The sequence below is a fragment of the Rana temporaria genome, chromosome 13, assembly GCF_905171775.1.
Source record: "Rana temporaria chromosome 13, aRanTem1.1, whole genome shotgun sequence".
Classification (NCBI taxonomy): Eukaryota; Metazoa; Chordata; class Amphibia; order Anura; family Ranidae; genus Rana; species Rana temporaria.
Genome location: NC_053501.1, coordinates 19,310,075 through 19,327,349, shown reverse-complemented (window position 1 = coordinate 19,327,349; position 17,275 = coordinate 19,310,075). Strand labels below are relative to the sequence as shown.

The window sequence follows — 17,275 nt, the reverse complement described above, 5'->3', positions numbered from 1 at the left end:
GATCGCTCCTTATACTCCACACTATCAGTCAGGGGCCCAAGTTTAACCTTAATGAGTTTAATTTCATCATCCAAGCGTGTTAATTTGCACTTCTTGCGCTGAGCCAAAAACTGCAAAAATTTTACGCCCGCCTCATTAAAATATGTAGGTAGCGCCCGCATATGTTAACTGCTTTCAAACCACACATGTGAGGTATCGCCGCGAACGAGTGAGAGCAATAATTCTAGCATTCGCCATCCTCTGTAACTCTAAACTGGTAACCTATAAAAAAAAAATCATATAGCCTATGGAGATTTTTAAGTACTGAAGTTTGGCGCCATTCCACGTGTGTGCGCAATTTTTAAAGCGTGACATGTTAGGTAGCTATTTACTCAGTTGCTGTAGATCCTAGGGGGACATGCAAGGAAAAGAGAAAACAGCATTTTAGCTTGCACATGATTGGATAATAAAATCAGCAGAGCTTCCCCTCATTTCAGATCTACCCCTCAGATTTACATTGGCTGCACTTCCAAGTGCACTTTTAGTTTGCACTTGTAGTGAAAAGTGGATTTGTCTTTCGTAAATAACCCCCATTGTGTTTTGGTCATTTTAAATTCATGAAAGTGTTTTTGTTTTTTTTTTACTCGCATTTGAAAAATTCCTGCGCAAATACTGTGTGACATAAAACAAATTGGAACTACCCCATTTTATTTCCTAGGGTCTCTGCTAAATATATATATATATATATATATATATATATATATATATATATATATATATAATCTTTGGGGTTTCTGAGTAATTTTCTATCCAAAAAATATGATTTTTACATGTAGGAGAGAAACGCCAGAATTGGCTTGGGTGGCAAGTGGTTAAAAAAAATAATAAAAAGAAACCCCTAGACTCTTCTTTAAAACCAGAGGAAGAATGCTGAAAATGCTGTGTGCCAGGCTGTGCATGCTCTGAGGGGTAAATAAGACCAACCTACCAGTGGCTCCTGAGGGGGGGGTATTGCTGCACATGCAAAAACCAAAGCAGATGTTACTGGACGTGGTCAATCACCGCTGATGACCTGGCCAATCACCAGATGACATTCTTTTGTGACGCAACGCGTAGTGTGGGGCCTACAGTGGTGACATTATCACGCTATACCTCCCAAGGGGTTGACAGACAAGCAAACCAGGAAGCAAAGCGAAGCTCGTAGGGACTGAGCGGCTAAAGACATGCTGTTTCGATGCTTTTATCCTGGAGGTGCAATCTTGTTATAACATTAAATTTGGAATTGGAGCATTTATTTTGTTTTACATTTCCGAGTTCCATCAGCAAAGTGGGGATTCCAGGCCAATATTAAGGTTTTTGAGGAGACCCATTTACCCGTGCTGGGTGAGACCATTACTTAGTGGTCACGGAAAGCTGGTGAGCAGGATTACTTACTCTCACCTGGGTGTGAAGCAGGATTAATCTAATGTGAAGGACCAGGGCTTTTTTTTCTGGGGGAACGTGGGGGAACAGAATTTCCGGCACCTTCAGCAATGAATGTATGTAATAGCAAGGAGTGCTGGGGTGTGCTGGAGGGTCTATTGATGCTGGCTGCTGGGGATGGAGGTCTATTGTTACTGGGTAGGTTTATTGTTGCTGATGGGGGGGTTTTATGTTGCTTGGGGGAGATGGTCAATTGTTATTGGGAGGGATCTACTGTTGAGGGAGAGGTCTATTTTTACTGGATCCTGGAGGGTCTATTGATGCTGGCTGCTGGGGGTCTATTATTGGCAGGGTGGTATTTTGTGGCATGGGGTCCATTGTTGCTGGGGGGAGGTCTATTGTTGTGTGATCGATCTATTTTTGCTGGGGTGAGATCTATCATTGCTGGGGGTCTACTGTTGCTGGGGTGGGGTCTATTGTTGCTTACTGCACTCTATTTAACTGTCTTTCTTGTTATTAACGAATTCCGTGCAAATCACTTGGTAGCACAAGATGATACTTGGTTCTGTATTCTCTAAAAGGGTTGGTACTGGGAGGTGGGTAGGAGGTGGAACCAAGGGACAATGCTCAGAGGTGGGTAAAGAGCAGAAACGAGGGGAACCTCAAAAGGGTGGAGTTCCTGCACCTATTATCTGAGAAAAAAAGCCCTGTGAAGGACTATCACTTTCTTCTTACCTACAGTCTTGTCATCTACACGAAGCACAGATTTTGGTTTCACCTGTTTTTATATGGACTGTGGATTTGGGACTCTTCATTAGTGTTTATTATAAGTCTTTTTTTTTTCACTTCTGAAAAAAACGCGTATTTTTAACTTTATTAGCACTGCACCAGTTTTGACTTCTATGGGGCAGATCCACATACATACACTGCGCCTGGCGCAGATGTAAGATACGCTACGCCGCTGTAACTTACTTGGCTTTGGTTTGAATCCTCAACAAATTTGCGCCGTAAGTTACGGCGGCATAGTGTATCTCTTGCGGCGTAATTCAAATTGGGCGGGTAGGGGGCCTGTTTCATTTAAATGAAGCGCGTCCCCGCGCCGAAACGAACTGCGCATGCACCGTCCGGAAAAACTCCCAGGGTGCATTGCTCCAAATGACGTCGCAAGGACGTCATTGTTTTCAACGTGAACATAAATGGCGTCCAGCCCCATTCACGGACGACTTACGCAAACGACGTAAAATTTTCAAAATTAGACGCGGGAACGACGGCCACACTTAACATTGAGTACGCCACCAGATAGCAGCTTTAACTTTACGCCGGAAAAAGCCGAACGGAAACTACGTAAAAAAAATGCGACGGCCGGTCGTACGTTCGTGGATCGTCGGAAATGGCTAATTTGCATACTCGGATTACGACAGGAACGCCACCTAGCGGACGCCAAAAAATTGCGATCCGACGGCATACGAAGACGTACGCCTGTCGGATCTAACACAGATGCCGTCGTATCTTGTTTTGTGGATACCAAAACAAAGATACGACGCGCAAAATTTGAAATTACGCAGCGTATCAAGAGATTACGCAGCGCACACTGTGATCACTGGGTCAATGTTCCCGGGCCCTTACCACGTGATCAGCTGTCAGCCAATGACAGCTGATCACGTGATGTAAACAGAAGCTTGGTAATCTTTTTTTTTTCTTCTCACGCTAACAGACGATCACCAGCTTCTGTGCAAGGAATATCGGTCCCGAAGAGGATGAGGCACAGCCGCCTCATCTGTGCCAACCAGTATCGCCTGCCAGTGCCCACAGTGCCACAAAACAGTGTCCACCAGTGCAAAACAGTGCCAGCAATCAGTGCCACCTATCAATGCCCACAAATGCCACCTATCAATGCCCATCAGTAGTGCCTATCCGTGCCTCATCAGTGCCACCTAGCAGTGCTGCCTCTCAGTGTCACCCCTACCAGTGCTGATCACTGCCACCCATCATTGCCCATAACTGCCACCTATCAATGCCCATCAGTGCCAGCTATCAGTGCCACTTCTCAGTGCCCACCAGTGCCACCAATCAATGCCACCCATCAGTTCCACCTCTCAGTGTCACCTCTCAGTGCCCACCAGTGCCACCTATCAGTGCTCATCAGTGCCGACTTATTGGTGCCCATCAATGCAGCATATCGGTGCCCATCAGCAAAGCCTATCAGTGCCCATCAGTGCAGCCTCATCAGCGTACATGAATAAAGAAGAAAAATTACCTGTTTTCAAAACGGTTTTGTCTTTTTTAAACATTTTAAACAAAAAATAGAAACTGCAAAGGTGATCAAATACCACCAAAAGAAAGCTCTATTTGTAGGTACATTTGGGTACAGTGTTGTATGACCGCGCAATTGTCGTTCAAAGAGTGAGAGCGCTGAAAGCTGAAAATTGGTCTGAGCAGGAAGGGGGGGTTAAAGTGCCCACTAAGCAAGTGATTACGAGAAGGTTGGCATGAGGGTTAGAGGAAAGGATGGTGCTAGGGTTACAAGAAGGGTCAACATTAGGAAAGGTCTTCAGGTCAATCGCTGACCTTTCAGGCTACTAGACCGAAGACTATCAGCCCCTATGTCCCAGGGTAGAAAGATAACATGTCATACAAAAACACAAACCATTCCTTTAAATAAAGGCATACACAGTATTAATCAAATATCCATCACCAAACTACTGGAGATTACCAATTGCCTTTGCGCCCAAACAATTATTTAAGATGCATTGCCTGTAGTTAATATGATCTGCTTCATGCATGGGCAAAGCCCAATCGCGCTTCGGTGGAGCAATGGATTTATTGTAAATGCAACTCACAATGCTCCAAGTCTCACAAATTAACTGACACATTATATAAAGCCTTGAATGATTTATGGAGCTGCAGATTGCAGTCTGACTCAAAGTTCCATGCCCCGGTACTTGTAAATGTATCATGTTAATATATTTTCTCTAACACAACCTGGAGTAATGGCAATGTGATATACAGTACATACAGGGCAATAGGTGCCCCTTTTTTGTCAAATGTAACAATCTCTTGAGGATAACAGGAAGGGGATTTCCAGATTTGGAGGTTTCCAAAGCCAGAGTTGATCAATGGTGGTCTTGGCATGTGATCCTACAGTGGGGGGTTAAACTGCATTACAAGACATACATTCAGGGCCGCCATCAGGGGGGTACAGGCAGTACACCTGTAAGGGGCCCGGAGGTCCCCAGGGGCCCGGATGGCAACCCCCCTTTTTTTTTTTTTTTTTTTTTTTTTTATATATTTTTATATATATATATATATATATATATATATATATATATATAAATATATAAAAAAAAAAAGAAATAAAATAATTTTTTTTTAACTTTTTTTATAAAAAAAAAGGGGGTTGCCATCTCAGGACCTCGGGGCCCTTTAATAATAATAATTATATATATATATATATATGTGTGTGTGTGTGTGTGTGTGTATATATATATAACGATTTTGCCCTGCGCCCCCGCAAATTTGCGCCGCTGCCCTCGATTCACGGAGCAGTAGCTCCGTAAATTGCGAGGGCGCGCCAGCAAAATTGCCCGGTGTAAGCGCGCGCAATGTAAATGATCCCGCCGGGGGCGGGAATCATTTAAATTAGGCGCGCTCCCGCGCTGAGCGTAGAGCGCATGCTCCGTCGGGAAACTTTCCCGACGTGCATTGCGGTAAATGACGTCGCCAGGACGTCATTTGTTTCAAAGTGAACGTGAATGGCGTCCAGCGCCATTCACGATTCACTTACGCAAACGACCTAGATTTTAAATATCGCGACGCGGGAACGACGGGTATCCTATAGCATTGGCTGCGCCTGCTATTAGGATGTGTAACCTTACGCAAAACCCGACGTACGCAAACTACGTAATTTGCGTACGCAGGGCTCGTGCAACGTTGTGAATCGGTGTTAGTATGCAATTTGCATACTATACACAGATCACAATGGGAGCGCCCCCTAGCGGCCAACGCAAGAATGCAGCCTAAAATCTGCGTGGCATAAGAGCCTTATGCCATGCAGATTTTAGGCTGCAGTCGGCGTAGCGATGTTCCTGAATCAGGAGCATTCGCTACGCCGGAGCAAGTAAGCAATTGCGCTGTGTAACCTATGTTACACAGGCGCAATTGCTTCTTGAATCTGGCCCAATGTTCTTAAAATGATCGGGTTCTGAAAAAAACGACTAAAAAAAAAAAATCGAACATGCTGCATTTTTTTAACGACGTTTTTTTCGGGCTGTAAAAAATGATCGTGTGTGTGGGCTAAAACGATGTGAAAAACCCGCGCATGCTCAGAAGCAAGTTATGAGACGGGAGCGCTCCTTCTGGTAAAGCTAGCGTTCGCAATGGAGTAAGCACATTCATCACGCTGTAACAGACTGAAAAGCGCGAATCGTCTTTTACTAACACAAAATCAGCTAAAGCAGCCCAAAGGGTGGCGCCATCCGAATGGAACTTCCCCTTTATAGTGCCGTCGTACGTGTTGTACGTCACCGCGCTTTGCTAGAGCATTTTTTTTAAAACGACCGTGTGTGGGCAACGTCGTTTTAATGATTAGTTGGAAAAAAAATCGTTTTTTCTACATGCCGAAAAACGTTGTTTTTTTAATGCCGAAAAATGATCATGTGTACGCGGCATTAGATTTCCCTTCACTGGAACTAAGGGGCCCAACCCCTGAAAAAATACTGCACACCATAATCCCTCCTCCATCAAATGATTTGGACCAGTGCCCAAAGCAAGGTCTATAAAAACTTGAATGACCTTAACCCGATAGAACACCTTTGGGATTAATTAGAACGGAGACTGCGTCCAACATCAGTGCCTGACCTCACTAATGCGCTTCTGGAAGAAAGGTCAAACATTTTCACAGACACACTCCTAAACCTTGTTGACGGCCTTTCCAGAAGAGTTGAAGCTGTTATAGCGGCAAAGGTGGGCCAACTCAATACTGAACCCTACGGACTAAGACTGGGATGCCATTAAAGTTCATGTCCGTGTAAAGGCAGGCGTCCCAATACTTTTTACAATATAGTGTGTGTGTGTGTATGTATGTATATGTGTGTGTGTGTATATGTATATGTATATGTGTATGTATGTCTGTATGTATGTATGTATGTATGTATATATATATGTATATATATATATATATATATATATATATATATATATATATATATATATATATATATATATATATATATATATATATATATATATATATATATATATATATATATATACACACACACACACACACACACACACACACACACACACACACACACACACACACACACACACACACACACACACACACACATATATACAGTATATATATATATATATATACACATACATACACACACTTTATATACATATATTTATTTTTTAGGGGGTTTCAGTGTTGTGACAATTGTCTTACAACGTTTGGAGATTTTTTCATGTTCCATAGAGATGCATCGTGATGGAAAAGCAAACAAGAGATCACATTACACTGTGGCAGAATTAATTGGCAATGCAGGGAACCTTTTTAATGATGTGTTAATCAATAAACCTACTCTGAGGCAAAGTATTGGAAATCTTTTTTTTTTTTTTAGCATAAACTGCACATTTAGAAACTTGGATTTTGCTTTCACACGTGCAAGTCTGTTACCAGTGGCAGGATCACTGCCTATGTGTCCTTATGGAATCGCTACCACTGTAGCCACACACAGCAAGATGTTGCTTTGTAGACGTGTGCGCACTGAAATATTTTGTTTTCGGAATTTCGTTTTCGTCCGAAAAATACATTATTTATTTACTCCCGAAATTCGTTTTTATTTATTTTGTTTTTCGTTAGAAAAATGCATTCGTCCGAAAATCCAAATTAACCACTTCCATACAGGGCATTTTCACCCCCTTCCTGCCCAGACCAATTTTTAGTTTTCAGCGCTGTCGCACTTTGAATGACAATTGCACGGTCCTGCGACGTGGCTTTTACTTTTACTAGTAATGGCGGCGATCTGCGATTTTCTTTTTTTTTTTCTGTCAGGCCTGCGATATTGCGGACATATCGGACACTTTTGACACAATTTTGGGACCATTCACATTTATACAGCGATCAGTGCTATAAAAATGCACTCATTACTGTAGGCAGGGGTTAACACTAGGGGGTGAGGAAGGGGTTAAATGTATTCCCTGGGTGTGTTCTAACTGTGTGGGGGGAGGGGAATGACTGGGGGAGGTGACCGATGCTGTGTCCCTATGTACAAGGGACACAGCATCAGTCTCCTCTCTCCCTGACAGGACGTGGAGCTCTGTGTTTACACACAGAGCTCCACGTCCCTGCTGTCACCGCCGATCGCAGGGACCTGGCGGATATCACGGCCGCCAGGCACGCGCATAGGCATCTCAGCGATGCGACGGGCACAGTGTTTCCCCACTGCGTGCGGGGAATGCACATAAAAGGACGTCCAGGGACGTCCACCCGGCAGTTGAGAGCCGCGCTGTGGACGTCTTTCGTCTATAGCGCGGCTCTCAAGTGGTTAAGCCTCTGCACCTGTGACTTACTGTTCGAGCAACGTGTCTCCACGCTGGAGCCGGACCCTCCTGTTCCTCTGGCGTTTGCTGCTCTGAGTATTCCCTTATTCTGTTTGTTGTTTGATCCTGTCTTTGTTCTCAGTGTTTCCCTCTGGCTTTGCAGTTTACTCCCTTTGGTTTCTGTCAGTGGTTTCCTGTATTCCCTGTTACGTGGTGTGTTTCTTTCTCTGCTTAGGCTCCTGTGTGTACCCCGTGTTCTTCTTACTATTTGGCTGCACTGTGCTTGCACAGGTGTGCTAGAGAGCCTGGTTAGTTGTTGTGAGCTACAGTCCCGGTTGATCTGACCCTCTGATCATGGCCTTTTACAGTAGTAGCCAGTGGAGATGTGTCCCCTTATACTGGAGATCAATGGGAGGGTGCCCCCTTTCTGTAGTGATCAGTGGAAAGGTGTACCTTACACTAGTGATCAGTGGAAAGGTGCCCCCTTTCTGTAGTGATCGGTGGAAAGGTGTACCTTACACTAGTGATCAGTGGAAAGGTGCTCCCGTTCTGCAGAAATCACTGGAAAGGTGTACCGTACACTAGTTACATAGATAGTTACATAGGGCCATATTCTGGCTAAATGTAGGCGGGCGGCGCGTAAGCCATTTACACTCCGCCGTCAGTGGCGTCTCCAGCTTTCATATTTAGGGGGGGCACATGGGGGGACAGGGAAAAAAGTAGGGGGGCCAACTATAAAATGCAATTTTTTTTATATTATATATATATATATATATATGTATATATAAAATCTCCTGGGGCCCTTTACTACGATCCCACAACGGGCCCTTTTACATGTTCTGTCGTGAGCTCCCTTCCTACTATTCTGGGGCCCCCCAGGGTGGCAGAAAAGAAGAGATATATGTCACCAGCACACCAAGAAAATATAAGGGTCCAAAGCAGTGGGAGAACTTTCAGGGTTGCAAAGGTTGTCTTGCCACCGGGGCCTTGTGTTCTGCCACTGTGGGGTTCCCCAGCTGTCCTGTCCCTGCTATTGACAGCGCTGGTCTGGCGTCTGTCTCCTTGGCAGGGGCGGCAGTCTATTAGGACCTAGTGCTGGTGACATTATGGGTGCATGCAGGGGAAGGCTGGCACTATTGGTTATAGAGAGCTGAGCCCCCAGCTGGTCACCTAGCAGCAGTAATGCTGTATAACCTTCTCTGTTGACATGCTGATCGGGATGTGATCCAGGTGATGCTCCCAGTCAGATCTAATAAACACAATATTTATTAGCATCAAGAGTACAACCACACACATATATATATAATCAAACAAACGTATGTTCCGCAGCCATGTGGGCTCTATGCCTGTAAAGTGTGGGCTTTGATCAATAAAATCTCTGATATTTAACACTAGGATTTGACTAAGAGCATCACCTGGATTGCATCACGATCAGCATGTCAGAGAAGCGCCACTGCTGCTAAGCAACCTGCAGGGAGCTCAACTGTCTACAACCAATAGAGATGGGCTCGGGTATGTTTGAAATCCCACATGCCCGATCCCGCCAGGAAGCCGACACTCCACAGCTCTAATCACAGGCAGCGAGACATTTCCTGATCTGTGCAGCTGCGGATCGGGAAATGTCTCACTGCCTGTGATTAGCGCTGTGCAGTGTGGGCTTCCTGGCAGGCTCTGGCATGTGGAATTTTGAACATGCCCAGCCCATCTCTAACAACAAATTGTGCTGGCCCTCCTGTACATCAGCCCCATAAAGTAACCAGCTCTGGGTTCCAATGTCCTGCCGCCGCTGCCAGGGAGACAGAGACCAGCGCTGTGAATAGCCGGGACAGGACAGTAACTCTGGTTGTTCCAGCACTGGTCCACACTGGGACGATTCCCCCATCCACCTATAATGTGTTGATGGGGGAATTGGATCATTTCTTTTTTTTTTTATTCAACCTAATAGTTGAATGAAAAAAAGTGATCAATGTATGGGCTGCCTAAGAGCTAAGACCAGCCATAGACAGTTTAAATCTCAGCTGGTTCAGCAGGAACTGGCTGAGATTTGAACCATTAATGAGCAGATTCTCTTATGATTATCACCAGTGGTTGCTGTATAGAATACAATTGCTGGGCAGGAGGGATATTCCTGTCAGCACTGTTTGTGTTGATGGGGGAATCATGCAAGTTTCTTTCCTGCAATCTGTGGATGTAGGAAAAAAAATTGCATTGTATATTACCTGCCTAACTGAAAGTGAAAGTGTAACAGAATGGCCCGTGACACCCAGAGACTTTTGAAGGATGGGGTTTACTACTGTTCCAGCGTCACTATGCCCTTTTGGGCATAGGGTGACTGAGAAATGATAATTATAAATTACATGAGATGGGACATTACTGATAATTCATGTATTGCAGGATATCTTGAAATATTACAAGTTGTTAAAGTCTGACTCCGACAGGTCAATAGAGTGTTTTCATTCAATGGGGGGACACATGCTTTTGAGGTGTTAATTGAGTCTGCTCCTAGACATTCCTTTGTGTGATGCTAATACTGTTTTGTGTCCATTGTGCTAATTAGGTCTGCTCCTAAGACCTGTTCATTGTGTATGCTAATGACACTGTTAAGATGTGGAATTTGACTTGTCAAGCTGTAGTAATTAACCCCTCTAAATGCGGAGCCAGACCGTCTGGGTAATAAGTAGTAATTAACTCATCGGAATGTTATTATCTAAAAGAATGTGTATGAAGCCCCCCATTGTGTGATGTGTGGGTGGAGTGTGTCTTTGTCCCTGTGATTAACTGTAACATGCTTGTACTGTATATAACAAAGCTAAGTTACCATTAAAGGATTCATTTTGGAGCCAGTACCAGAGCTTGTTTTGTCTCGTTTATTCTGGGAAATGAAATGGGTCGTGTCTGATGTCTGTCGGACTGTCGGATAACCTGTCGTGGGGCGATGGATTGGAATATCGTAAACGGTGGTGACCGTTACAGAAAGTAAATTGTGAATGTCTTGAAAGAACAGGAGAGGGGGAGGGAGACAGATGGGGGATAGTGAGATAATGCAGTTCAGTGATTACAGTGTACTGCAGTCTGCAGTGCACACACATACCCACGGTCCAGGCTAGAATCTCAGGCATCATTCACACACATGCTGCTGATTTTCATATTTCCTGAACACACATCCCCTCTCTTCAGATACAGCACACCGAGATAGTGTGGGCGGGACTGAAAGGAGAAGGAGGAGGAGCTTTATTCCTCCCTGCTCGTATGTGAGGAGAGTGGGGGGGGGGGGGGTGGCTAGACTCGCTGGGCTGTAAAAGAGTGTCATAGACTGACACTTGGCTCAGCTTGCAGTCACCACTCTCGGAATTTGCAGGCTGGTTCTCCTGTCCTAAGGACGGGAGAAATCAGTCTGTTTTTTCAGTAACTGAGATGAAGGCTTGGGCCCCCCTCCCCCACAGTGCTCATGGAGTCCTTTCTGCAACTCGCTCTTCTCCGTGCCAATGAGGATGCAGGGGAAGGAGCAGATCGGGCGGCTGTGGTTGTGTGAACGCTCGCATTATGCAGTGTCAGCGAGCAGAGGGAGGGGGGAGGAATGCCCCGCAGAGCTGACTGGGGACGCTCTCCCTCTCAGGAGAGACTGTTACTCCAGCGGCGGCCCGAAAAAAAAAAAAAAAGCAAAAAAAAAAAAATTTTTTTTTTTGGGGGGGCACATGGTGGGGCACAGCATAATGTTGGGGGGGTCAGGGCCCCCTCTGCCCCCCCCTAGAGACGCCTCTGTCCGCCGTCCCAACCTGCAGGAGCAAGTGCTGTATTCCCCAAACACTTGCTCCGTAGTTTGGGGCGGCGTAGTGTAAATGGCCCGGCGTAGCCACGCGTATCTCCAAGGGGGCGGCTTCTATTTAAATTAAACGCGCCCCCGATTCTAACGAACTGCGCATGCGCCGGGGTTAAAATAGCCCAGTGCGCATGCTCCAGTTCTCGGCGTAAAACGTCAATGACGCCGACGTGTGCGTCATTGACGTAAAGTCGTATTCAAGAACGACTTAGGGAAACGACGTAGCCGACGGAAAAACACGACGCGGACCCGACGCCATACTTAACATGGCCTACGTGGGACTTGCGTAAACTTAGCCCTCATATAGCAGGGGTAAGTTTACGCTTACGCAAACGACGTTAGCGACGGTTACGCGACGCAAATTCGTTCGGGAATCGGCGTATCAGGCTCATTTGCATAAACAAATGAGACCTGAACGTAAACGCCATCTAGCGGCGGGTGAAGTAATTACATTTAAGATCCGACAGTGTAAGTGACTTACACATGGCAGATCTTAAGTGTATCTATGCGAAAATGATTCTAAGAATCAGTCACATAGATACACGGGCCAAAAAAGAGAGATACGATGAAGTATCCTGAGATACTGCATCGTATCCTTACTCAGAATATGGCCCATAGTTAGTTGAAAAAAGACACAGGTCCATCCAGTTCAACCATAAAAAAAAAAAAATATATATATCATACAATCCCATATACACAATCCTATACCCACAGTTGATCCAGAGGAAGGCAAAAAAAACACAGCAGAGCATGCTCCAATTTGCTACAGCAGGGGAAAGAATTCCTCCCTGATCCCCCGAGAGGCAAACGGATATTCCCTGGATCAACTCTAATTATAAATGTTAGTATCCAGTTAATATATTATGTACATTTAGGAAACTATCCAGACCTTTCTTAAAGCAATCTACTGAGCTGGCCAGAACCACCTCTGGAGGAGGTATCTCCGTATTTGGAGATTAAATCTTTTTTCCTCTAAAGAGCGCCCCCTTGTCTTTTGTGTTGACCGTAAAGTGAATCAATCAAAACCAAGTTCACTATATGGACCCCTTATATATTTGTACATGTTGATCATATCCCCCCCCCTTATTCTTCTCTTCTCAAGAGTGAATACATTCAGTTCCTCTAATCTTTCCTCATAGCTGAGCTCCTCCATGCCTCTTATCAGTTTGGTTGCCCTTCTCTGCACTTTCTCCAGTTCCCTGATATCCTTTTTGAGAACTGGAGCCCAAAACTGAACTGCATATTCCAGATGAGGTCTTACTAATGATTTGTACAGGGTGGCAAAATGATATCTCTGTCTCTCTGGAGTCCATAACTCTCTTAATACAAGAAAGGACTTTGCTCGCTTTGGAAACCTCAGCTTGGCATTGCATGTTATTATTGAGCTTATAATCTACCAAAAACCCCCAGATCCTTCTCCACTATGGATCCCCCCCAGTTGTACTCCCCCTAGTATGTAAGATGCATGCATTTTCTTAGCCCCCAAGTGCAACAATTTATATTTATCAACATTAAACCTCATCTGCCACATAGCCGCCCAATTAGACAGAGCATTAAGGTCGGCTTGTAAATTGGAGACATCCTGTAAGGACGTTATTCCACTGCATAGCTTGGTGTCATCTGCAAAGACAGAAATGTTACTTTTGATCTCAGACCCAATATCATTTATAAAGATATTAAAAAGTAAGGGTCCCAACACTGAACCTTGGGGTACACCACTGATAACATTGGACCATTCAGAGTAAGAATCATTAACCTCTACTCTCTGAATTCTGTCTTTTAGCCAGTTTTTTATCCATTTACAAACTGATATATCCAAACCTGTAGTGTAGACTTTACCTTACACATGAGCCGTGTGTGGGGAACTGTATCGAACACTTTGGCAAAATCTAAGTATACCACGTCCACAGCCACGCCTCTGTCCAGGGTTATACTTACCTCTTCATAAAAAGAAATCAGGTTTTTCTGACAACTTCTGTCTTTCATGAATCCATGCTGTCTGTTGCTTAAATAGTTTTTTCCCAGCAATAACTCATCTATGTGGTCTTTAATTAATCTCTCCAGTATCTTCCCAACTATAGGGTGATACTGTCCCTGGTATAGGGTGACACCGAGCTGTCCCCTGTATAGGGTGACACTGTCCCTTGTATAGGGGGACACAGAGCTGAAAAGGGTGACACTGTCCCTAGTATAGGGTGACACACAGCTGTATAGGGTGACACACAGCTGTATATGGTGACACTGTCCCTGGTATAGGGTGACACTGTCCCTTGTATAGGGGGACACAGAGCTGTATAGGGTGACACTGTCCCTAGTATAGGGTGACACAGAGCTGTATAGGGTGATACTGTCCCTGGTATAGGGTGACACCGAGCTGTCCCTTGTATAGGGGGACACAGAGCTGAAAAGGGTGACACTGTCCCTAGTATAGGGTGACACAGAGCTGTATAGGGTGACACACAGCTGTATATGGTGACGCTGTCCCTGGTATAGGGTGACACAGAGTTGTATAGAGTGACATTGTCCCTGGTATAGAGTGACACAGAGTTGTATAGGGTGATGCAGAGCTGTATTGGGTGACACAGTCCCTGGTATAGGGTGACACAGAGTTGTATAGAGTGACATTGTCCCTGGTATAGAGTGACACAGAGTTGTATAGGGTGATGCAGAGCTGTATAGGGTGACACTGTCCCTGGTATAGGGTGACACCGAACTGTATAGGGTGACACTGTCCCTTGTATAGAATGACACAGAGCTTTATAGGGTGACACTGTCCCATGTATAGGGTGACACTGTCCCATGTATAGGGCGACACAGAGTTGTATAAGGTGACACTGTCCCTGGTATAGGATGACACAGAGCTGTATAGGGTGACAATGTCCCTGGTATGGTGACACTGTCCCATGTATAGGGTGACACTGTCCCATGTATAGGATGACACTGTCCCATCTATAGGGTGACACTGTCCCTTATATAGGGTGACACAGAACTGTCCCTTGTATAGGGTGACACTGTACCTTATATAGGGTGACACAGAACTGTCCCTTGTATAGGGTGACACTGTCCCTGGTATAGGGGGACACAGAGCTGTATAGGGGGCACAGTCCCATGTATAGAGTGACAATGTCCCTGGTATAGGGGGACACAGAGCTGTATAGGGGGACACAGAGCTGTATAGGGGAACACAGTCCCATGTATAGGGTGACACTGTACCTTGTATAGGGTGACACTGTCCCTGGTATAGGGGACACAGAGCTGTATAGGGTGACACTGTATAGGGTGACACAGAGCTGTATAGGGTGACACTGTCACATGTCATGTGTGTAGAGGTATGTCGGGTGTCTCTGCTCTCCATATATATATATACAGGATATTGTATGGCCGGGCGGACCTGTCCCATGTCGGGTGTCTCTGCTCTCCATATACACTGTATATTGTATGGCCGGGCGGACCTGTCCCATGTCGGGTGTCTCTGCTCTCCATATATATATATATATACACATTGTGTGGCCGGGCGGACCTGTCCCATGTCGGGTGTCCCTGCTCTCCATATATAGTGTATGGCCGGACGGACCTGTCCCATGTCGGGTGTCCCTGCTCTCCATATATAGTGTATGGCCGGACGGACCTGTCCCATGTCGGGTGTCCCTGCTCTCCATATATAGTGTATGGCCGGACGGACCTGTCCCATGTCGGGTGTCCCTGCTCTCCATATATAGTGTATGGCCGGACGGACCTGTCCCATGTCGGGTGTCTCTGCTCTCCCATGTCGGGTGTCTCTGCTCTCCATATACATTGTATTGTCGGGCGGACCTGTCCAAGGTGCTGGATTCCTCCGCTCCGCACACCTGCCGGCGGCTCAGACTGGCGGCTCCGCTCCTCTGCAGCTGTGGGGGGGTGCGGGGTCCTATCCGCGGAGGACCCCCATATTTCATTCACAAAGCCTGATTCCCACGCTCTGCTTCTATACAGAGATTAATGGGGGCGGAGGGAAGGCGCATTATGTGGAGCTTCTCCTGTGGGTGGCATTGAATGTCATCAGCAGCAACTGCCCCCCCCCCCCCCCCCGTCACCCTTCCCCCTCCCTCACCCCTTATGTGAGTGTGGTGCACCCCCTTTTCTGCAGCCATACAGATGAGAAGGATGGGAGCGGGAGGGAGGGGTGAGAGGAGGATGGGAGGTGGGGGTGTACTGGGGATGGGGGGGGAGACACGCAGCTTTGACGTCGCCTGGCTGCGGCTAGCAGGCTCCAGCTCCTCTACACGTAGAGCCCAACGTGACCACACACAGCCCTGTCTCTCCTTCCTGCTCCTGCCTGCACACACACACATACACACACACACTGACACACACACACAGACACACATACAGGGACTCCAGGTGCAGAAGAAGACATCTACCCCCCTACCTACCTACCTACCTACCCCTCCTGCCCAAACCTTGCTGATCAGCAGATCCTTCTTTTTTTGGGGGGGGGATGGGGGGGAGAAGGCAGCCTTTGGATTCCGCCACAAAAAAATGACAAGAATATTAATATATGCTGCAATCCCTCCCTGCCAGGTTTAGCTTGATTTGCATTTCCTGCAGCTGGGGCTGGTCCTGTGCTCCTCTCCCATCCATTCCTATGGGGGGCTCCTGGCTGCGATCTGGACCTGTGTCTTCTCCTATGGCTTGGATCGGATGAGTGCTGGTCAGAGATCCTTCTTCTTCCTATACACAAACCTCGGCTGCCTGGCTGGATCTGGGATTTTTTTTTTCCTTCTTCTTCTTCTCCTTTTGCTTCTTCTATTTGCATTTGCAATGGCAACTAATGGCATGGGGGGAGGAAAATTCGGAGGGTCTTGGCTGGACAGCGATCAGTATGCTCTCTTAATTGCTCTCCTGGGAACACTGCAAGTTACTTTCTAAACCCCCCCATTAAAGAAGCTGACCAAGGATTCAATTAGCATCTGAGCATCCTCATGTTTGATTGACCAAGGGATATTCCCTGTCGGTCCTGGTAAAGAAGACCCCTCCACCCCCCACCTCCACAACCACCCTACTTCCTAAAATACCAAGAGAAAGCAGATCTGTCACCAACAGGACACCTGTGAATTGCTGGGATTTAAACGGACACCCTTGGGGTCGTTTCTTCAGTCACTGGCCTTTGGAAACTCTTGTTGTGTCCCCTTGGACTGGATATGTCCATTTTAACGTGAAGATGGATTTAACTTTCGTGATCTTGTGGCTATTGACAGTTCTCTTGGAAGGAGTCACTAGCCAAGGGGTGTATGGTAAGTTCTTCAACCTCCTTGACATGAGTTCCTCACCTAGTCCTCAATCGTTGACCTTGTCGGTTGACTAAGACTTTTCTCAGGTCATTGATTCCTTGGTGACCCCCCCAAAAAAATGGACACAACTGCAATAGCCTATGCAGCCAATCTCCAGTTTTACAAAAAGTCAGACCAAGGAAGGTTGGGTGTTGTGGGCTACTGCACTTGGTCCATGGCTTGGATCTGCAAGACT

General features: G+C 46.0%; 1 protein-coding gene across 2 annotated transcripts in view; it reads left to right on the top strand.

The window, feature by feature from the left end:
* The first annotated feature begins 16,016 nt into the window (after window positions 1-16,016).
* MDGA2 (MAM domain containing glycosylphosphatidylinositol anchor 2) overlaps window positions 16,017-17,275 on the top strand; it is a 768,978-nt gene continuing 767,719 nt past the window's right edge. For both annotated transcript variants that reach the window (XM_040332615.1, XM_040332614.1), the window contains exon 1: window positions 16,017-17,043. In XM_040332615.1, the coding sequence (XP_040188549.1) occupies window positions 16,971-17,043 (73 nt within the window). In that variant the 5' untranslated portion in view covers window positions 16,017-16,970. The remainder of the gene's footprint in view (window positions 17,044-17,275) is intronic.